At 40.2% G+C, this 23,995-nt stretch overlaps 1 protein-coding gene across 1 annotated transcript in view; it reads left to right on the top strand.

Moving 5' to 3' along the window:
* Window positions 1-23,995, top strand: part of lonp2 (lon peptidase 2, peroxisomal) — a 70,689-nt gene that overhangs the window by 12,675 nt on the left and 34,019 nt on the right. The window contains exons 7-10 of the mRNA XM_073070067.1: window positions 5,003-5,261; window positions 11,101-11,242; window positions 12,392-12,542; window positions 16,097-16,223. Of these exons, the coding sequence (XP_072926168.1) occupies window positions 5,003-5,261; window positions 11,101-11,242; window positions 12,392-12,542; window positions 16,097-16,223 (679 nt within the window). The remainder of the gene's footprint in view (window positions 1-5,002; window positions 5,262-11,100; window positions 11,243-12,391; window positions 12,543-16,096; window positions 16,224-23,995) is intronic.

The following is a 23,995-nucleotide window of genomic DNA, read 5'->3' as shown; positions in this document are numbered from 1 at the left end:
TGCAGACTCTGGAGTGGTGGTGCACTGTTCCACTGTGCAGCGACACCTGTACAAATATGATCTTCATTGAAGAGTCATCAGAAGAAAATCTTTCCTGCATCCTCACCACAAAATTCAGCGTCAGAAGTTTGCAAAGGAACATCTAAACAAGCCTGATGTATTTTGGAAACAAGTCCTGTGGACTGATGAAGAAAAAATAGAACTTTTTGGCTGCAATGAGCAAAGGTATGTTTGGAGAAAAAAGGGTGCAGAATTTCATGAAAAGAACACCTCTCCAACTGTTAAGCATGTGGGGGTGGATCGATCATGCTTTGGGCTTGTGTTGTAGCCAGTGGCACGGGGAACATTTCACTGGTAGAGGTAAGAATGAATTCAATTAAATACCAGCAACTTCTGGAAGCAAACATCACACTGTCTGTAAAAAAAAAAAAAGCTGAAGGTGAAAAGAGTATGGCTTCTACAACAGGATATTGATCCTAAACACACCACAAAATCCACAGTGGACTACCTCAAGAGGCGCAAGCTGAATGTTTTGCCATGACCCTCACAGTCCCTTACCTAAAAATCATTGAAAATCTGTGGATGGACCTCGAGCAGTGCATGCAAGACGGCCAAAGAATCTCACAGAACTAGAAGCCTTTTGCAAAGAAGAATGGGTGAAAATCCCCAATCGAGAATTGAAAGACTCATAGCTGGCTACAGAAAGTGTTTACAAGCTGTAAGTACTGACCATGCAGGGTGCCCAAACTTCTGCTTTGGGCCCTTTTTATGTTATTTTGAAACTGTAAAACATGGAAATAAAAAGTAATCTTGCTTAAAATACTAAAGAAATGTGTCATGTTTAACTTTATGGCTTTTGAAAGTCAGATCATCTTTTACTCGCTTAGCTATTCATAGTAACAGAAATTTTGACTGGGGTGCTCATACTTCTGCATGGCACTGTACCTGGCTTAGCTGTGTATTTTTTTTCTTCTGTCCTCTGAACAAAATATATTTGTGTAAGTTGTTAAAACCAGAGTGTGTTTGTTACCTAGCGATGGCACATACTGAATAAACGTTGGGAGGATCAGAGAATGAAGTGGAATTTTTTAACATCTGTATTTTCTACTGATTTTAATATTTGTTCAGTTTCCTGTAATTATTCTAGTTCATTCAGTAGGAACCCTCTATAAGGGTGTGACAATGGTGTACATTCCTTCTTTCATTACTGTGTCTCAGATTTCTGCAGCATTGTCTAGTTAGTGTCTCCTGCATTAGGGAATCATCCTTCATGTTGTACAAATTTGTCTGAAATGGTCTTTAACCAAAGCACTGGAGTAGGAACGCATACAGCAGTGGAATATTTTTATTATTCCTCATGCTTATATATCTTCTCAAGCTCTGCATGCACTCATTGAAAAGTGGAAATCATTTGATAAGGGCTATGGTGGCAATGTTTCTTCTCACTCTTGAAAACTTGTTTTATTTTCTTCCAAATTCTGATTGCCTTCTGGCATTATCTATTTCAATGTTTAGTTCAGTGCCACGTATGTGGAATCTCCTAGTCTGGTAGTTAGTAAGAGAAATTGAATGATGGTGCTTGTGATAAGGTGAAATAAGGTAAGAAATAAGAATGGATTATAAATTGTCACGGGTAATTGCTGTGTTGACCTGAGGGTGCAGTGGGGATTACATTCCTTCAAAACTGTCCGTATTGCAATTTTGTTTTTGTTACATGAAACCGAGTTGTGTATTTTTTATGTGGTAAATTTTGTGTTTTATTTTGTAGCTCAGATTCTTTGGGTAATTATGAATTTATCAATTCTGTGACTTTTTGTTATCAGAAAGGCCAAGCAGAATCTATGAAAAAGAGTAAACCGTCACAAGAGTAAGAAGGTGGGGTGAGGGGAGAGAGAAGTACAAGACGGCAGGTGAATCTGGGAGGAGTGAAGTAAAGGGAAGCCATGTGGCATAAGATGGCGGTGGAGACATCTTCCTAAGAAGGATACATGACTGTGGTAGCAGGTCTGAGTGAGCGAAGAGTTGGAGGGAATCGGAGATCACAGGGGTGGGGGGGGGGAGGTTGTGCAGTGAGAGTATTGCCTTGTGCTGTTGAAAAAGATTAGAATGAAGTTTTAGGATAGACGTTTGTGCTGGGTTTAGAATGCGGAACCACATGAAAATGTCATAATTGGTTTTGTTAAAATACAATGTAGGCCTTAAAAAGTCAATCAAAATGTCTTCAGCATTCTCTAGCTTCTTCTCTCCTCTTGTGTATTGGGAAGTACTTCTTTTTAGTGTTTCACTCAGGGAATTTGTTGCCCTTTTAAGACATGATGAGTGTGCTGTGTAGTCTTTATGAAATGCAGTTGGAATCAAGTGGGAGCAGTTAGAATATAATGGGCTGGTAAATCCAGCATGCTCTTAATATAAGACACTTTTTATGTGCCCATGCAAAGCCATTAATGAAGGAACATTTATGGCTTATAGATGAAAGTGTACAGGGGTTTGTAGTCCCTGCAGAGAATTTAAAAAGAACTATTAGAAAATTATTAATGTAATAAAAGGGAGAATTGCATAAATGATAGGCATGATTAGTCCTCTGCACTTTGTAGGAAATTAAGTAGATTTTGTTATGTGTGTATGGAGCCAGGAATAACACTCTGTGCCTGCAAAAATTTCATTTTGGGATATGTGTGTTGAGTGGAATGAGGTCAGGAGTCCTAAGGGTGTTTTTCCTGAATATCATCAGTCTAACTGTAGAGCTCTATTAACCATTTTCGTAGGCACCGGAATTGTGATTGATGGGTGTAAGTGGGATGTCTTCACGTTGTTCTGTTGAAAAGGTTACAGAGATTGGGCAGTTAGGTTGCTGGCCAGATGGAGTTGGGTGGTGTCGCTTGAAACAGTGATCAGCGGTGCAAGTTGGGAAATTGATTAATGATGATGCTTGTGAACATCTGGAAGAAATGCCTGGCATTAGATAAGTCACTTAAAAAATACTCTTTGCCATTTCCTTTAAAACTATAAATAGGTGGATTTAATTAAACCTGTTCCAGTCAGCTGTTTATTCACTTTTATTTCAGTTTGGCTCAATCTCAATCCACCTGCTGCCCTGTCCTTCCTATTGTACTATATTTCAATTCATTCAAATAGCTTTGGTTACAAAGCAAAATTAATTGTGTTCATGGACTGCATCTCTGAATAAGTGGTGAAGCACATGTCCCACTTGGGATCTGCCTACACCGATCAGTGTGTGTGCGGGAACTTCTTCCTTCCGTCACGTTTCAAGGCAAGTGTCAAGACTCCTGTTACTGCCCTGGCTTGAAAGAAGCAAACCATGTGGAAGTTGAACCTTCTGGTTTTGTGCTTTATCTCCTAATGATACTGGCAAAATTGTAAAATCTGTACTTGTGATCTCTAATTTTGGCCTTTACAGTGTAGGATCATCACCAGAACATGTTCATTCATAGTTGCTCTTTTGAGAAATCTTCAATAGCACTATTTTTCATTGCCAAATTTCCAACTTCCCTTAGCAACAGCATTCTGCCAGAGGAACTCAGTGGGTCAAGCACCATCTGTAGGAGGAAAGGGATTGTCGACATTTCAGGTCAAGATTCTGAATGCATACCCACTGGGTTCTTCCAGCAGATAGTTATTTGCTTCAGACTCCAGCATCTGCTGTCTTTTGTGTTTCCAGTTTTCCCTGCCTGCTTGATCTTTTCTTCCCTCTCAATCTTTCCTTTTTTCTGCACATTTTTCCCTTGTTCTTTTAGGGTCTTGACCTGAAGTGTCAACAATTCCTTTTCTTGCACACATCTTGCCCACATCTTGCCCATACAGAGTTTCTCCAGCAGTTTGACTTTGCTTCAAGTTCCATCACACGTAGTATCTTGTCTCCATTGGTACTCTTTTGATGCATTGTAGTCTTTTATTGCAGTAACCAACATTCCAAGTCATTCAGATTTGAAATGGTTAAACTTTCACAAAGCCTGTTGTAAAAATTACTTGCAATTTAAGCACTACCTTTTGAATGAGGATTTGCTATGAATAAGGGGAAAAACTACTGATTGCGGTTGTTGGCCTCATGGAGCGCTCTGCATATATTCATGCAGGCTCTGCAATTCACACTAGATAAATGTGATTGCATGCAAATTTGCTGGTGTAATTTATTAAATGGCAGCATCTGTTGACGGGTAACAAGAAGATGATATGAAATGCTGTGTATTGGAAGTCTGTATTTGTGCAATGGGCTGAAAAGCAGCAACCATTTGTTGTTTTACATTATTCTAGGTATGGATGACCAGCTAGCAATAATTTCCATTGGCTGATTTCAAAATGTCCACATTTTTTGTTACTGGCTTTTGAAGAGAATTATTATAAATATATTTCCAAACACATCATTCATATTTGTTGGTAGATTTTTGTCAAGTGAAATTGTTTTATTGATGCTCCTAATTGTTGACTGCCGTTAATTTCTTTGCCTTCTAATTTGGAAGCTGTAGTATTTTTGATAATCATCTTGTACAAGCTGTTACTCCTGTTGTGGTAATCTTCTTACCAAATTTAATTTGGGTTTAGACCTCTTTAATAAATTCTCTTCAAAATGTTAAACATGATGTAAATAAACAGGTCATGAAAGCAAAAAAAATTATATTTACAAATCTCAATTAAAAAGCATAATAAATGGCAAATGCTGGAAGTAGATTATATGAAGGCCATAGCCCTTCAGAGGATGTCAGGAAAAATATAATCCATCATTACCAGACTTGTTCAGATCATGTACAACACATTATCTTTGTCACATATTTTCTTTTTGGTGCAGTAAATAAAGCCATTTCCACAAAACAAGAGAAGATGCATTCAGTATTTGGTGATTTAATATGTCACGTCACCCCATCCTAAGTTTAAGTGCAACTGAGACATGTGTATCAGCTATATTAAAAACAATTCTACGAGGCAAGCTGCTCTGATGGAATTAAAAGGAATATTACTGAGTATATTAATTGTCATTGGTTTCCAGATCACCTGGACCTTTGTGCTGCAAGAGTTCTACTTGACAGTGACCATTATGCAATGCAGAAGCTCAAACAAAGGGTGTTGGAGTATCTTGCTGTTAGACAACTTAAAAACAATTTGAAAGGACCCATCCTGTGCTTTGTGGGACCTCCAGGTGTTGGTAAGACCAGCGTGGGCAGATCCATAGCAAAGACCCTTGGCAGAGAGTTTTACAGGATAGCATTAGGTGGAGTATGTGATCAGTCTGACATTCGTGGTCACAGGTAATGCACAATTACTAATATATAAAAATGCATTTATATAAAAGTAATGTTTTGTAACGTTGTATTTCTGTAACAGGCTTTAACAATGTTTTGTAACAATGTAATTGTCTGTAACAATGTTTTGTAACGTTGTAACCAGGCACGCCCGGGATCCGCTTCAGTTTGCGTATAAGGAGAAGGTGGGAGTGGAGGATGCTATCACGTATTTGCTGCACAAATCACTCTCTCACCTAGATGGGGTCAGTTGTGCTGTGAGGATTACATTCCTTGACTTCTCTAGTGCCTTTAACACCATCCAGCCCAAGATCTTAAAGCACAAACTAACGGAGATGGGAGTAGACTCTCACATGGTGGATTGGATAGTGGACTACTTGACAGATAGACCTCAGTATGTGCGGTTGGGAGACTGTAGGTCTGACACAGTGGTCAGCAGCACAGGAGCGCCACAGGGAACCGTACTCTCTCCGGTCCTGTTCACCCTGTACACATCTGACTTCCAATATAACTCGGAGTCCTGCCATGTGCAGAAGTTCGCTGATGACATGGCCATAGTGGGGTGTGTCAGGAATGGACAGGAGGAGGAGTATAGGAAACTGATACAGGACTTTGTGATATGGTGCAACTCAAACTACCTGCGTCTCAATGTCACCAAGACCAAGGAGATGGTGGTGGACTTTAGGAGATCTAGGCCTCATATGGAGCCAGTGATCATTAATGGAGAATGTGTGGAGCAGGTTAAGACCTACAAGTATCTGGGAGTACAGTTGGACGAGAAGCTAGACTGGACTGCCAACACAGATGCCTTGTGCAGGAAGGCACAGAGTCGACTGTACTTCCTTAGAAGGTTGGCGTCATTCAATGTCTGCAGTGAGATGCTGAAGATGTTCTATAGGTCAGTTGTTGAGAGCGCCCTCTTCTTTGTGGTGGCGTGTTGGGGAGGAAGCATTAAGAAGAAGGACGCCTCACGTCTTAATAAGCTGATAAGGAAGGCGGGCTCTGTCGTGGGCAAAGTACTGGAGAGTTTAACATCGGTAGCTGAGCGAAGGGCGCTGAGTAGGCTACGGTCAATTATGGAAAACCCTGAACATCCTCTACATAGCACCATCCAGAGACAGAGAAGCAGTTTCAGCGACAGGTTACTGTCGATGCAATGCTCCTCAGACAGGATGAAGAGGTCAATACTCCCCAATGCCATTAGGCTTTACAATTCAACTGCCAGGACTTAAGAACTTTTTTAAAGCTATTATTAATGCTTTTTGAGTTAGTGATTTAGATGCATATCATATTATTACTGAGTTAAGTATTGTATGTAATGAGTTTTTGCTACAACAAGTGTATGGGACATTGGAAAAAATGTTGAATTTCCCCATGGGGATGAATAAAGTATCTATCTATCTATCTAAACTTGATATTATCAACAACCAGTCATTCACTTGCTCCCTTTTACACATTTAGGTCTCTTTTGTTTTAAATTGTCTTATACAATTGCCCCCCAAAAAATGTTAGGAAGGTAGGTGAACAATTTTTCCCTCTCCCCACATCCTGAAATAGTTGATCCCATAATAGGTTATAGCTATGTGTAACTAATATTATTTGTATATTCATTAGAATTTTAAAGCATTTTAAGAAAGGCCAATGGTGTCCTTAAGTGTATTAGTACTTCACTGTTTACTTGAAGACAATAGTAATCACTAATGGTTCACACTTACCTTCTAGTATTACATTGTACAGACCTAGAAATGTTTCACTATTGTTCTGAGCACAACTGAACCTACAAAAGATCCAAAAAAGTAAGAGGCGGTTGAGGTGACCAATTTTAATAAACTCACGTGCTCCTCAAGACCTATTGGTAATCCTGTATTTGAGATGTTTCTACAGCCACCTTCCAAATTGCTGCATTTGTTTCAGATCTTTAATATGCATGCTGCTTCTTGTCTACATTTTTCTCACTTATAAAATTTTTGTCAGTTCATGAATACTTAAGTGAAATTATTATAGATTCCTAGTCACACAATATGAAATGAGGCTCTTTGGCCCATCAAATCTAAGACTATAAGGCCATTCAGCCCAGTAAGTCTGCTCTACCATTTAATCTCGACAGATTTATTTTCCTTCTCAACCCCATTCTCCTGCCAGATTATGCTTCTGCAAATGAAATCCTCTATCCAATAATCTTCCCAAATAGGTTGCCCATCACTGATGTAAGGATCACTGGTCGATAATTCCCAGGATTAACCCTTTTGCCACTCTTGAACAAAGGAATAGCATTTGCCATCCCCAAACCTTGTCCAGTAAGAATGCAAAGATCATCGCCAAATGTGCATCAATCTCTTCCCTTGGTTCCTCTAGTATCCTAGATTATATCCCATCTAGCCCAGGCGACTTGGCTATCATAATATTTCTCAAAAGCTCCAACACATCCTGTTTCTTAACCTTGACATATTCCAATCTATTAGCCCGCTCTATATGGACCTCACATTCGTCAAAGTCCCTCGCACTAGTGAATACTAAAGCAAAATATTCATTATGGACTTCTACTTCCTCTGACTCCAGGCAGGTTTCCTCTTTTATCCTTGATCAGTCCTACCCTCACTCTAGGGATCCCCCTGTTTTTCATATACATGTAGAATGCCTTAATCCTACTGTACACCAACCACTAAAGTACCCATTTACACCAATCCCACATTAATTGCATTCTATTCTTTCCACATCCCATTGCCTCCCTACAGATACTATCACCCAACTGGAGGCAATTTGCAGCAGTCAATTAACCTATTGGCCTGGATGTCTTTAGACTGTGGGAATAAACCAGATCAGCTAGAGGAAAAGCATGTCATCAGCTCTGCAAATCTCACCTCTAAAGTAACTTCCTAGAGTGGAGAATAAAAGGTGTTCCACTTTTGGGATTCGCTTCTGTTTTTGTTTGTCCCATGCAAATGTTTTTCAAGTTTGCTGGCAAAACTAAGGTGAATGAGACTGTGAGTACAAAGAGGATGTTAATAAGCAGTCTTTTATTTTGAGATTAATGAATTCAGTTGGAGCAAGAATAATTTGAACCAAGTCACTGATCTGGGTAGAATTAATTTAAATGTTTACATTTTCAATCAGCAAAACAAGTGATTCCAAAACCTTTGTACTTAAACTCAGAACTTTCCAGAGTTCAATCCCCTCCAGCTAAGGTATCTGAACTACTTTTTTTAAAAATTACAGATTTAGTCTAGAAGACTTTGAATACCATTTCAAAGCCATTTAACACTCAAATGAATTTTCACTTGCCGTCTTGTTTCTTGCAATGATAGAAACCTAAATATGTCATGAAAATAGGATTAAGCCACATAACTGCAAGAATCTGTTCACCATTCAATTAAATGGCTGTTGCCTTTCCACAGGAAAAATCTAGTGACGCTTGTTTTCAGTTGATCTTGCTCCCATTGTCATTTGCAGGAATTACAGATTTCTAGCTCCCTCTCTGTGAGGAAAAGTATTCCTTCATTTCATACTATAATGTGCTAGTTTTTAGTTTTAATACTTTTTTCGGGATCTCTTCCTTGTTCTGGATTTTGCCACAGGAACAAGTGGTTTATTTTTTTGCTAGTCATGTTTACTATTTTGATTTTGATTCAAGCACTCCTCAATCACCTCAATTTACTGCAAACTAAATTTGTGCAGTTCTTTGTAATCTAACCTGTTAAAAATCAGATATTCTGTGAATCCATACCGATCCAGAGTGAATAATCTCAAATTTCCCCATATTAAAGTGCATAATTTTGCCTGGGAATTAAATCTATCTATAATTTCCTTTTCTATTAAGAGTATAACATCTCTAACATTAACAGCTTTAAGTTGACTAGGTGTTCATGTTTTTGTCTCTCCTTTTGGTCTGGCTTGTGAACATTTTTATATTGTGTAAGGTAAAAATCTCCAAATGTCGACTGTACTTCTTCCTATAGCTGCTGCCTGGCCTGCTGCATTCCACCAGCATTTTGAGTGTAATTGAAATCAATGTGATCATGTATATCTGTGGCTTTTATTAGCAACAGCTTTCATTTACATGGTACAAAGCAAAGTTCTCTGATGTGCTTCACAGAATTATTAAACTAAACTGAGTTACGTAAGTGCATTCTGGTACATACACTTGAATAAGCAGTTAGTTTGAGCACCATGTTAAAGGAGAAAAGATATACAGATATTGGGAGAGAATTCCACTCTCTAAGCAATTGACACAATGTCCCGCCAATGGTAGAAAATTTAATATCAGAGATATACAAGCAGGCAAATTGGAGGAGCACAGAACTAGCATTGTAATGATGGAGGAGGCTACAATGATGGGAAGGGTTAAACTCAATTTGAAAATGTGGCTGAGAATATTAAAATTGTGACTTCCCTGAAACAGTAGCTTACACTGGTGAGCAAATATGAGTGTTAGGTGCAAATTAGGAGTAGAGTAATATAATTTCTAATAATGTAGAATGAAAGATGTGAAGTTGGTTTGAAATTATTGGAATAGCTGAAATGATACATGATCAGCAAAATTGAGAATGGGGGTAGGAGATTGTTATTACTGAGAGGAGGTTTGTGGGAAATCTCTTGGAAAAGTAACATTACTACATACACATGAGTTCTTTTGAAACACAGGCAACCGCATATGTTGTAATGTGGAACAAAAAACGAACAGTTGGAGGAAGCAGGTTCTTGTACTGAAACATTGACCATCCCTTGACTCCAAAGATGCTTTCTGACATGCTAAGTTGCTCCAGCAATCTGCATTTTGCGTGTGTTTGTTCAAATTTGTTTTGTCACCATATTCTGAACCGATTTTCTCCTAGACCAACTCTAGTTGCAAACAGTTTCACATGAACAAAGCATCTTTTAGAACATCTTTCTCAAAAGCTTAAGTAAATCTGACCTAATAGTTAAGTTCATGTAGATTTTGTTTGTTATTTTCAGTCGCTAAGATTCTTTGGGAAAGATGATGGAAACAATTCCTAAAGCAAGTGTTGAAGTAACAAAACAAGAAAAACTTTATCTTGTTACTATGGTTGGTGCCTCACTTCAGTTGGTGCCACTCATTATTACCCCCAAGTATACCTATATCTACATGTACGGTTATGGATCCCACAACCCAGTTGGGTCAACAGGGCTGCTGTGCAGATGAGCACTACACCAGTTGCCTTCATCCCTCACAGTTCTGGGTGAGTGGCTGGATTGTGGTCCACTCTGCAGTGTTGTCTCTCTGTTTCTTCCTTTGTTTGCTCCTTTTTCTTTTTCCCTCCTCTGTTCCCTGAAGAATGGTCCACTTGATCTTGTTATGTGGCCTTACCATCTCAGTTTCCTCTCCTTTACTGTGGACAGTAGATCATAATAGAGTCTCACATGTTAGATAATGGCTCTTCATACTTCATTGTTTGAGATGTGGTCTGTATAGGAGATGCTGAGGAGCGTTCTGAAGCATCTCATTTCTACTGCCTGGATCTTCTTTTGCAGTTCTACTGTCAAAGTCCATGAATTGCATACAAGAAGAGGAGAGCACAAGTGCATGCAGGAGTTTCAATTTGGATTTTAGAGCGATGTTATTGTCTCTCCAGATTGGTTTTAGTTTAGTCGGCATTGCTGTTGTTTGGGCTAACCTTGCAAGGATTTTAGGCTTTCATCCTTCTTGGTTGATGATGGCACCAAGATACTTGAACTGTTTGGCAGTCCCTAATTCTTGTCTACTGACTGATTTTTGTCATGATTAGCTCTTCATTTTCTATATAAAAATATATATATATATATATAACTATATACTTTTAAACTGCTTCCTAATTTCTAAAATACTTGTGTGTGTTTTTTCTTTCAGGAGAACGTATGTGGGTAGTATGCCTGGCAGAATTGTCAATGGCTTAAGAACTGTTGGAGTGAATAACCCAGTGTTCCTGCTGGATGAAATAGATAAATTAGGGAAAAGTCTACAAGGAGACCCTGCGGCAGCTCTTTTGGAGGTACAAAACAGAATATTTCAATGTTTAAATTCATGGTGGGGTTGAATTGGGCAACTAGTGGATTTGCCCCATTGCTCTCTATTGAGTTAATAATTTTAAAAAACTGGTAAATAAGTTTTTTCATGATTTTTTTTTCTTGACAGGAGGAAACAAAGCTCCAATGAATTTTTGATCAAAAGGATTCTTATTTTGTCTCAAACTATATTCTTAGTGATGGCTGATTAGGGTTTGAAAAGATTGTGGGATCATGGTGTATAATCAAGGGGAAAGTTTCCAGTTCACCTAGTCCTTTATTTGTCCAGCACAGAAATTTTACCATTGCAATTCTAATGTGCTTGAATAAAAAACCTAGTTTAATGGGATCAAAGAAGGCATGAGAGATATTAGTGATAAGGCATCGTAACAGATTTAAGTATCCCAAAACATTTATATTTTAATCCTCATGGGACCTATTTTTTTTTTTAAAAAAGAGCAAATTAAGAGACATATACTTTAGTCTAATAGTTTAAAAATACCCCACTAGTTATTTAGCTCTCAATTACACTACTTAGACAATTACTTAAACCATTAATTCCATTTGGGTCTCCATCATAGACATTTCTCCTTACCTGCTCCAGTCTATTATTTGGAAATATTACATATCGTTGAAAGTTCTCTGTAACCGCATGGGTTTCCTCTGGGTGCTCAGGTTTCTTCCCACAGTCCACATTGTAAAATGTCCCATGGTTCAGCTAGGGTTAAATTGGTTTGCTGGGCCGTGCGACTCGAAGGGCTGGAAGTGCCTATTCCATGCTGCATCTCAATAAGAGTGTTTTCTATACATTCTCAGTTCTGAGAAACTGAGCATTTTATATGAGATATATCGACAACTCTGTGCTTTGAGGATGAGTACAAAGTTCATTTGATGGTTTAGTGTTTGTTATTGGGGATCTATTAGATTCCCTACAAAGAAGTGCAATAAATCCCCTATAATTAACATAAAGTATCAGTGAGACCCTAAAAGTAGGATTTTAGGAGCAATAGCATCATAAAAAGTTTCATAATATTTTTGGTCTTTTTGCACTGTACATCTTTTATATTAGATGTCAATATTATATTCTTCCTGGTTGTATTTTAATAGAATAATTTGATTTCCTCATTTATTTTCAGGTGTTAGATCCTGAGCAGAATCATAGTTTCACTGACCACTATTTGAATGTCCCCTTTGACCTATCCCAAGTACTTTTCATAGCTACTGCCAACACTACTGCTACTATCCCTCCAGCTTTACTTGATAGAATGGAACTCATCCAAGTGCCAGGTAAACACATGACAGTTACATGTTACAAGCTTTAAAGCCAGAGTTGTAAACTTTTTATAGGGATTGGTGCTGCATTGCCAACAGGGCCTGGGCAGTGAGGAATTAATTTGAAACATGATGACCATTGATTTCTACCAATTAAAATGATTAGATATGCTACCAACCACAATGTACGTCATGAGAAATTAATTATGTATAGAGGCTGAGGATGCGAAGGTATTGTCAAGGGAGTCAGAGGAGTATTTACACAACTGCCAGAATTTATCTCAAGATCTGAATCAATATGCTACCACCATCACCAACTTTATCGAGACCAGCGCAAATAAGTTCAAAATAAACTTTATTATCAAAGTACATACCGTATATGTCACCATATACACGCCTGGGATTCACTTTCCTTTGGGCATACTCAACAAATCTATAGACTAGTAACTGCTGTATAACAGGGTCAGTGAAAGACTGCCCAGCCAGGGCATTCAAACAGAGTGCAGAAGATAACATACTGTGCAAATGGTATTTATTGTTTCTCATTTATATTTAGATTTTTTAGATTAGATTATGAGGACACTCAGTCCTCATTTATTGTCATTTAGAAATGCATGCATGCATTAAGAAATGATACAATGTTCCTCCCGAGTGATATCACAAAATGAAAGGACAAACCAAGACTCACGCTGACAAAACCAAATAATTATAGCATATAGTTATAGCAGTGCAAAACAATACTGTAATTCGATAGACGCAGACCATGGACGCGGTTTAGAAAGTCTCAAGTCCCGATCGACTCCAATCATCTCGATATCAGGCAGCAAACGGGAGAACTCTCCCTGCCATAAACTTCCAGGCACTGACAATGCCTCGGAAGCACCCGACGACAGCAGACTCTGAGTCCGTCCGAAAACTTCGAGTCTCCAACCAGCCCCTCCGATACAGCCTCCCGAGCTCTGTAGCTACCTCCTCTGTAGCTCCTTTAAAATCTTGCACATTGGAGCCTCTATATCAAACTGTGACACAACTAGTCAGAATACTCTCTATGGTACATCTGTAGAAATTAGCAAGAATCTTTAGTGACATACCAAATCTTCCCAAACTCCTGATGAAATAGAGTAGCTGGTGCACCTTCATCACGATGGCATCAATGTGTTAGGCTTAAGGTTGATACTCCAAGATGTTGGCACCAACAATCAGTTCCTTGTTCTTATTGATATTTTCCGGTAGCAATGCAGAGCAAGGCATGAAAATTACTTTAAGGCACAAAAATTACATAGTGCATAGATGAACAATGAGGTAGTGTTCATGGACCATTCAGAAATCTGACAGCAGAGAGGAACAAGCTCTTAAAATGTTGAGTTTGAGTCTTTGGGCTTCTGCATGTACCTCTGCCCTAGTGGTAGTAATGCTCCAGATGGTGAGGGTCCATAATGATGGATGCTACTTAATTACTAGCTAAGTGTGCCAAAGAACTTTTTATGACTTGGAGTTCTGTCCTTGATAAAGGGCATTCTTGCATATTTAGATCTAAGTTATCTTTGACATCTCCTGCTCTGGTAGGCCTGAAGCGTAGGTTTTTCCCTGCACCGTCATGTGTATTGGATGGCAATCTTTCAATTTCTTTAACATTTGCCTGTGTTACGAGATCGAGTTGCTAGCTTGATGCTAAGGCCTGAAGTGTGTCTTACTCTATTTTCAGCTGCAGCGATTGCTTGTGAATCCCAATATCCCAAGTTCTATTTATCATACACACCAGTATATAATAAATTGCGCTGAGTATTTCCCACACAAAATGCTGTAGGAAATCAGCAGGTCAGAGAGCATCTGTGGAAATTAATAGACGGGCATTGTTTTGGGCCAAGACCCTTCATCAGGGTTGGAAAGGAAAAGGGAAGAAGCCAGGATAAAAAGGTGGGAGGAGGGAAGAGTACAAGCTGGAAGGTATTAGGTGAAGCCAGATGGGCGGGGGGGCGGGCTGGATTATGTCAGAAACTGGTAGGTGGAAAAGGTAAAGTGCTGAAGAAGGAAGAATCAGATAGAATAGGAGAGTGGCCCATGGGGAAAATAAGGAGGAGCACTAAGGGGAGTTTATAGGCAGGTGAGAAGTGATGAGGTAAGGGGGGGGGGCAAAGTGGGAAAATTGAAGAAGAGGAAAGGGGGAGGAGAGAAAATTACCAGAAGTTGGAGAAATTAATGTTCATCCTGTCAGGTTGGAGGCTACCCAGAGGTGTTTCTCCAACTTGAGAGTGGCATTAGAGGAGGCCATGAACCAACAAATGGGAATTAGGATTGGAATTATAATGGTTCAGCAAGATTCTTTCTTCTCCACCCCTTTGCCTTTTCCACCTATCATCTCCCAACTTCTAACCTCATCCCACCCACCTAGCTTCATCTATCATCTTCTAGCTTGTTCTCCTTCCCGCCCCCTCACTATCTTATTCTGGCTTCTCCCCACCTTCCACCTTTTCTATCCTGATGCAGGGTCTAGGCCCAAAATGTTGACTGTTCATTCATCTCCATTGATGATGCCTGACCTGCTAAGTTTCTCCAGCACCAGATTCTCAGCCGCTGCAGAATATCCCGTGTTTGGATTATTATAGTACTGTGCAGAGTTTTGGTCACCTGTTATAGGAAAGATGCTCGCCGGAAAGAGTGCAGAGAAGATTTATCAGAATGTTGCCTGGATTTGGGGGCCCGAGTTCACAAAGAGTAATTGCATAGACTAGGACTTTGTTGCCTGGAAAATAGGAGCTTGAGGTGGACCTGATGGAAGTATATAAAGGGGAGAAATAGGTTGAAAGCAAGAGGATGTAGGCTTAAGATTAGAGGTGAGAGACCTGAAAGGGACATCGGGGCTAGCTTCGCGCAAAGCATGGTGCGTATTTGGAATAAATTGCAAGAGATAGTGATTGAGTGATGGGGGGAGCACGAGCAACCAATAAAAACTACCTGAATAAGTGCAGAGGTTTGAAAGTAGTGGGCCAAGATGGGACTAGCTCACTGGGCAACATAGTTGTTAAGGATGAGTTGGACTGCAGGACTTACTTCCATGCTGTATGACTCCAGGAATCAACAATGTGGAGAAAACTGTTGTGAACATAGTATGTCAAATGAAATAAATACGTGAACTTTTCTCCCTTCTGGAAGGACCATTTGCATCATGTGCAGTGGGAAGGAAAGAATCAGACAAGTGTTGTATCTCTTGTTTGGTAACTTGGGAAATGAGTAGGTATAAGATGTAATTTATCTGAATGTTGGGTTGGAAATATAGATTCAAAATGTAGTCATATAATTTTCCATGGTTATATTTTAATTTCTTTTGGTATTTATTTAATTCTGTTCAATGTCATGCTTGCAGTGGTGGCTTTGCATTATAGGATTGATTTCCATTCTGCTCGCAATGAATATTGTACAGTTATACATTACAAATTAATGTGACATAACGCTTAATTTAAAGGCACTTGCGAATTGAATGGAGGATTCTGAAATGTTCCCTTCTCTGAGGAGAAGCAAGAGATTTTCTATTCATGTGTAATTTAATTCATCTGTTCTTTAAATATTAGGCTATATTCAAGAGGAGAAGATGGAAATTGCTCACAGGCATTTGATTCCTAAACAATTGGAGCTACATGGCCTAACACCCCAACAAATTCAAATTCAACATGAAGCAACTGAAGGTATCATTAGCAGGTCAGTAATGTTTATAGCAATGCACCTACTTGCAAAATACAGATTTTATTGGTAGTTAGTTTTCCAGACCAAATTGAGCATTATAGCTTTATTACATGAGAAACTGAAATGATAAATCATATGCAAACACAAGGAAATCTGCAGATGCTGGAAATTCAAGCAACACACACAAAATGCTGGTGGAATGCAGCAGGCCAGGCAGCATCTATAGGAAGAAGTACAGTCGACGTTTCAGACTGAGACCCTTCATCAGGACTAACTGAAAGAAAAGATAGTAAGATATACAAAATTGAGGATACAAGTTCTGATGATTCATTTGCTTGTGCTGGGGAAAATTCAGTTAGTGGGAAAAATATCAGTTCCCATATATGATTCTGCAGACAAATGTTAAAGCAATTACATGGTTTGAATATTTTGTAATAGGCATAATGAATTTAAAGTAATGCTTTTGGAATTATTATCCGAATTACCAGTACATCAGTAACTACCATACTACCTTATCATAAATTTTGAACTCCTCCAGTTGTGTACAATTATTTTACAATTTCTCAATCAGATGTGTTAAGTGCAGTTGTGTTATGAGGGAGAGAAGGAATGGCAGAGAAAAGTGGAAGGGGAGCAGTAATGCGAGGCTGTAAAGTAAAAATAGAAGATAAAGGACGGCAGAAATCTAGTGAAAGTCAAATTAAGGAAGGAGGGTATTATTGAATTGGTAAGGTGTGTGTTGATCTGGTGAACGTATTTGTGGATTGAGAATTCCACATGCTTTAAATATGTCTCATTATTATCTCCTGAACATTGTCCAGCAGCAGAAGTGTCCTTGGAATGACAGTTTATCTGTGCTTAGACAAAACTTGCTCAGCAGAGAGGCTGCTTTAGAATAAGTAACTTGCTCAAAAGGTTTTCATTCATATTCATTGTTCAAAAGCATGTTGTAGGGCTTTCATAATAAAATTGCATATTGAAGACTGTTCAAAGTTAAAACTACTTAATCATTGTAAATTGTAACCAAGAAACAAAATAGTAAATGGTGTATTATGAGCAACACACACAAAATGCTGGAGGAACTCAGCAGTCCGGGCAGCATCTAGGAAAAGAGTACAGTCAATGTTTTGTTAACTGTACTCTTTTCCTAGATGCTGCCTGGCCTGCTGAGTTCCTCCAGCATTTTGTGTGTTGCTTGGATTTCCAGCATTTGCAGATTTCCTCTTGTTTATGAATGGTGTATTCAGTGATAATTGACGTTGTATCAAATTCACCACCCAGTGTTAAATGAGATCCTGATTTAAGATACAGGCAACAGATATTTGATTGGGCAAGAGTAACATTTCATAGCAAAATAGTAGACTTTAAGGTGCCAATTTCCAGTGTGGATCTGAGGAACTGATGCTTCAGTTGTTGGTAATCCATGAAAACAGCTGACACACACAAAATGCTGGTGGAATGCAGCAGGCCAGGCAGCATCTATAGGGAGAAGCAATGTCGACGTTTTGGGCCGAGACCCTTCGTCAGGACCATATGTGGTGGTTCTGTCCTGAAGGGGATAATTCTGAATGGAATTTTATCTTTGAGTCAGGATTTTTTCTCAACTTTGAAAGATTTATGTCCTCGTCCAATACAGATTAAAGGAGTTTATTAACATTTTTCATGTTAGATATGGCAGAGGGAAATGTGTCTGGCTTTTATGGTAACTGTTAGGCTGAAAGCAGTTGTTTATTGTACATTTAAAATTTGTAAAACCAATCCCTGGTTGTAAAACAGGAAAAAGGATATCCTATTAAACAGTTGTTATTGGGAGGTCTTTTTAAAATTACAGGGATTCTCTGGATTATGGAAGAGTTGGTTTACGGAATCTGACTTTACACAAATTTTCCCATAGAGTTTTAAAGAATCTTTCAAGGTAGTGATAATAAAATGATAAAAATAGATAAAGCACATTCAATTCCATTATAATTACGATTTCCAATAGATATTCCATGAAATATCAGGTAAAGGATACTTTATCGGTCAAGGAATTCAGTAAGAAAGTCACGTGCAGCTATATAAAACTTTGGTTAATTTGGAATAACGTGTGTAATTTTGGTAGCCCCATTGTAGGAAGGATGTGGAGCATCAGGAAAGGGTGCAGAACAAATACCAGGGTTCTGTCTGGATTAGAGAGTATGAACTATAAGGAGAGGTTGGACAAACTTGGTTTATTTTTTTCTGGAGCATAGGAGGCCAAGGGGCAACCTGATATGTTTATAGTATTGCTAGATGTATAGGTAAAATAGACGATCAGATTTTTTTTTGCCTAGGGTAAAATAGTCAAATACTTAAAGACATGCATTTAGGGTAAGAGGGAGAAAGTTCAAAGGATGTGTGTAGGGCAAGTCTTTTTTTACAGAGTGCCTGATGGGTGCTGACAGGGACTGTGGCGGGAGCATATACAACAGTGGCTTTTGATAGGAGTTTAGATGGACATTCAGATGTGCAACGAATGGATGGATGTTGGTCATGTACAGGTGTCGTGGTTTCTCGTGCCCCACAAACGACCAGGAGACGCAGAAGATTCTTCAAAAAGTATTAAACTTTAATTTGCAAATCAAAGCTGAGACAGTCATTGAGCTAGTGGCTGATTGCCCACTGATCCTTGTACATAGCATTTTTTTATAGCAATCTCCTGGTTTAGTTGCATTAGCATATCCAATCGGTCTGTAGTTGCGTATCACTAGTACATCCACCACTATTGTTTCTACCCATGTTCTTAGTCATGTTCTTAGCTCTTAGCTACCTCTCATTAACACACCATTATCTTCTACATTCTTAAGATTTCATTCTCCTACTAAATTGGATACATGCCTAGCAAATAGCAAGCTCAAAACTGACTACATAGTTTTGGTTACACAGCAAACAATGCAACTTTTATACTCCAATATATCCCCCCTTTGAGACCCATAGAAAGAAGACTAAGAGTCCACGCACAAAAGCCCCAATAAACTCAAGCACTTATTCCCAAATCTTGGGTTAAACTATAATTTTCTGCGGCAAGACCTCAAAGTATTCTCTCCCTGTTACCCTGGGCCGCTGAGCCAAAAACCTGTCCCTCTGTACCTGAGACAGGGGGAAAAAAACTCAGAAGCCCTTACAATCTACTCCCACACTGTCGTTTTGCTCTTGTTCATCCTACAGGTGTTGTAGGCTGTAACGATACATTTTCGGTGTTTCTTTTTCCACTAAGCTTGCTTCAGTAATTGCCACGAGCATCGGAAATTGTTTGGTTGCAGCACGCACTACAAGAGACTTGAGACAAGGAAGAAAACAGCACAGCACAAGCGCACAGCTCAACAATACAATACTGACAGTTATTGCCATTTTAGTCAGCCATGCTCCCCATCCTCCGAGTCTACTTTCTAACCAATCAAATAACTGATGTCCGAACCCTGCATTCTGTGCTCATACCTCGCACTGTGACAAGACAAAGTCCACTGAAGCCTGTAAATAAGGTGACCAAAAACCATCCTTTATTTTCTTTATCACTTCCCCTCTTGCACAATGGTCAATCCCATGCACTTCTGAAATCAGAATCGTCAGTAGAGGGGTGGGCGCTACCAACAAACCGTCTTCCATGCTCCACAAGCCTTCCGGGTTCTGTTTGGCCCCCCTTCGTCTCCACATTGTCTGTTCTGCCAAAGTTGCCTTACCTTGTATTTCAATTAGGTCCTCTACCACAGGTTCTGGAGCTAGGCCTACATGGGGGTGGCAATGACAGCTGATGTACATCCAGACGCTTTTCTGGCTGCCTCGTCCGCAGCTTGATTTCCCTTTGTTAGTACTTCATTTCCCTTTTTATGTGCCTGGCATTTTACTATAGCCAATGTTTTAGGTTTCATCATGGCTTTTATTAAATCTAGAATTTGCTGACAATGTTGTATGGGATCTCCACTACTTTTTTTAAAACCTCTCTGTTTCCACACTGCCCCAAACAAATGGCATACTCCATGAGCATATGCCGAATCAGTATAGATGTCTACTTTCTCACCTTCCATCATTTCACACGCAGCTGTCAGGGCTTTGATTTCCGCTAGTTGGGCGGAACACGGTTGGGGACAGGACTACATCCTAATAATCTTATAGCTCGACTGATCCTGCTGCACTACTGAGAACCCTGCATGATTTCCATCATAATCCCTGTAACAAGAGCCATCTATGAACAGAACCTTTTTATCTGCATCCTCTAGTGGTTCTGACTGTAAATCTGCTCTCAATTTGGCAAATGCCATCGTCTTCCCTACACAATCATGTGGTTCTCCTTCATAGTCCAAAGGGACAAAATCGGCTATATTACTGGTAGTGCATCTCTGTATAGTTATGTCTGGAAATGTCAATAGCATCTGATACACTGCTATCCTGGCTGGCGTCAGCACAAATTTCCCTCTTTCCAGCAATTCTGCTACTTTGTGGTGTGTGTACAGAGTCACAGGATAGCCCAGGGTTACAGATGATGCCTTTTCATATGCATAGTACAGCGCCGCCAATCCCTGATAACAGGGTGGATACCCCTGAGCCACCTCATCTAGTGTTGTACTGTAGTATGCTATCGGCTGCTTTGCTTTTCCTGTGCCTGTCTCTTGTGTTAGAACCGCTGTGACATAACCCTCCTGTCGGTTGGATACATACAAATGAAAAACCTTCTCGTAGTCAGGCAAAGCTAATGCTGGTGCTGACTGCAATTCCTGCTTAATAGTATTGAAAGCTATCTCCGCCTCTCCATTCCACTGTAAGCCGTTATTCAAATTTGTATGTCCTGCTTCTTTCATTATCTTTCTCAAAGGTGCCACAATCTCAGCATATTCTCCTATCCAATCTGAGCTGTACCCTGCCATTCCCAAAAACCTCGTCATCTGCCCTACAGTCTGGGGTTTTGGGGCCTTAGTTATTGCCTCAATCTGATCTGGTGCTATCGCCTTCACTCCCTTGGATATTACCCTGCCTAAGTATTCCACTTGCTGCGTGCAAAATTGCAGTTTCTTTTTGGATACTTTATGTCCTCCGTGCGCCAGCTTCTCTAACAGAGTTATAGTGTCCTGCTCACACTGTTCCTCGCTGTGGGAGCAAATCAACAGGTCATCCACATACTGTAACAATGTACTTCCCAATGGTATGCCCTCTAGGTCTGCCTTCAACACCTGATTAAAAACATGTGGTGAATGTTTAAACCCTTGCAGCATTCTGGTATAGGTATACTGAGCACCTCTGTAAGTAAATGCAAACAGATACTGACACTGGTCGGCCAGAGGAATGCTGAAGAAAGCCGAACACAAATCAACCACTGAAAAGTAACTTGCTTCTGGTGGAACATTAGTCAAAAGCGTGTGTGGGTTGGGGACTACCGCTGGCCAGTCCTCTACCACATCATTTACTGCTCGCAAATCATGCACCAATCTCCACTTAGATTTATCTGCTTTTAAGACCGGCAGCAACGGGGTATTGCATGGACTGTTTGTTCTTTTAAGCACTCCTATTTCAAGCAACCTCTGCACTGTCGATGCTATTCCCTCTTCTGCTTCTGGTGTTAGAGGGTATTGTGGTCTCCTGGGTGGAATTGCTCCTTTTTTCAGCCTTATTTCCACCGGACTAGCTGTTTTTATTTTCCCTACGTCCGTGTCATGCTGTGACCACAGAATAGATGGCAACTCATCTAACCTTCTATCTTTCTGCTGGCCTTTTTCCTTTCCCAGCAATGGCATGTGTGGTTGGGGAGTTATTTCGACCTCTCTCACTGTCCCTACCATATCTACACTTACCATTATTTTAATGCAATTGTTGTCTTCTGATATCCACACCTCTGGCGTGATTTTCCTCCACACTGTTACGGTTTCAGCACTCTTAACTAAAGGTCCTAAGTCTTTAGACTGATATCCCTTGTTTACCAACAACGTTACGTGGGGCGCAGCCTCCGGTATCCTGTACCATTTTTCTAAAAAGGTGTTCCACTTAACTTGTAAAGCTGCCCCTTGCTTTCCAATTATCACAGCCTCCCCTTCCAGGTGCTGTTGGGTACATGCCTCCAGGTGCCATCTCTCCTCTAACTCCCTGTTCTGAGTCTCGTCAAAAATCACTGTACAATGTAGCTCAGATTTGGGCATTATAACCCTGGGTAATATAGATTGCACGCCCTTTTTCCATTTTTCCCAGGTTTCCTGAATCTGATCTGCGATGTCTCCTATCCAAAAGACATTAGCCTTCTTGTCTTCTCGCACTATCAATTGAGCCCCTGCTCTTTCCACACTCAGCCCATTTCTGGTGCATTCTAATTTTAATTCCAGTTTCAATAAGGCATCTCTGCCTAACAAATTAATCGGAGTTCCTTTAGATACTAGCACCAGCAAAACAATTCCTTTACTTCCCATTCTCAACTGCACTGGAGCTGTGCACTGTGTCAACTGTGTTTTCCCCGAGAACCCTACCGTCTTAATAAACTTTACTGACATGGGAAGGTGAAAGGCATACTGTGGCTGTACACAAGTGTACGTGGCTCCAGTGTCTATCATCATTGTTGTCAGTTGCCCTTCTAACATAACCTGAACAATGGGTTCCTCGTCTGCCTCCCTTGTTATCATTGGGTAATGTCTCTTCCCACTCGAGTTCTCGGGGCACCCCTAATACCTCGCATAGGGGTTCACAGGTCCACTTGGGCCTGTGGGGGCTGGTCCTTGGCTAAAGTTTAGTTCCCTTCTTATCGGTTCCTGCTGGTGTGTGATAGGCCATGGTGTAAATGGACAATCTCTTCTCATGTGACCTGGCTGATTACATCCCCAGCACAGTCTCTCTACCTCTCTTTCCCCCTGTTTCCTCACTGGTCCCTTCTGCCCATAGCTCCTCTGTCCCACTCCTTGGGACTTCCAGTGCTGTCTGGGCTGTTTGAATTTAGTCTGTTCCTGATAGGGCATTTGTGGGAATGCTCCTCCAAAGACGATTATTGGCGTGGGGTTTTCCGGCCCTTGTCTTACAGTATGATCGGTTCCTCCATATAGCGGTGCTTCATCCGAACTGGATGGCTGTACTCGGACCGGTGGTTGCTGGCAGCATCTTTTTGCTTTTCTCTTTTTCCTTTTTGAGTTCTTCGAGCTGCATTTGTATTAACTTTCTTTGCACCTCTTCCTGCTGCTCAGCCAACCTTCGTTTGTCTTTCCGGTATTTCTCAACCGCATGGACTAGGTGGTCTCTAAATTCTTGTGGGGTCATTGACGCCAGCCCAACCACTTCCTCCAGTTTGGATTTTACTTGCGGAGGCATTGCATCCAAAATGCTATGTCAGAATAGTGTGGTGATAAATAAGCTATTTTCCACCTCTTGCTCAGTCGCCAGTCTTCACCTTTTCAACTGGTTTTCTACGTAGGCTGCTGGGTTTTCAGTGTCTCCCAGTGGATCCCCCTTTAAGGCTTTGGGGTCCACTTTGGGTGGATAAAGCTTCCTGAGGGCCTGCCATACCCTCTGCCTCACTCTATCAAACCCGTCTCCATCAGTTCTCGGGTCGTTCGAGTTTACTATGCCAGCCATTTCCATTAGTTCATTAAATTTGGAGGTTCCCATCAACCTTATCAATAGTGTCTTCAAATCTCCCATAGCCAATAATCGTCCCGCCGTTTCTTCTTCAAAGGCTCTAATCCATTTCCCTGCTCCTTCATGTAGATTGGGCAGAGTGTTTTTCAGCCCTTCTAGGTCCTGGGATCCCCAAGGGATATACTGCACTTGTCCTGATCCTTTAACTAACAACGGCATCATTCTTC

The sequence above is a fragment of the Hemitrygon akajei genome, chromosome 17 (assembly GCF_048418815.1).
Source record: "Hemitrygon akajei chromosome 17, sHemAka1.3, whole genome shotgun sequence".
Lineage (NCBI taxonomy): Eukaryota > Metazoa > Chordata > Chondrichthyes > Myliobatiformes > Dasyatidae > Hemitrygon > Hemitrygon akajei.
The sequence above is the reverse complement of the archived record's forward strand: the minus strand, read 5'-3'. Positions and strand labels throughout refer to the sequence as shown.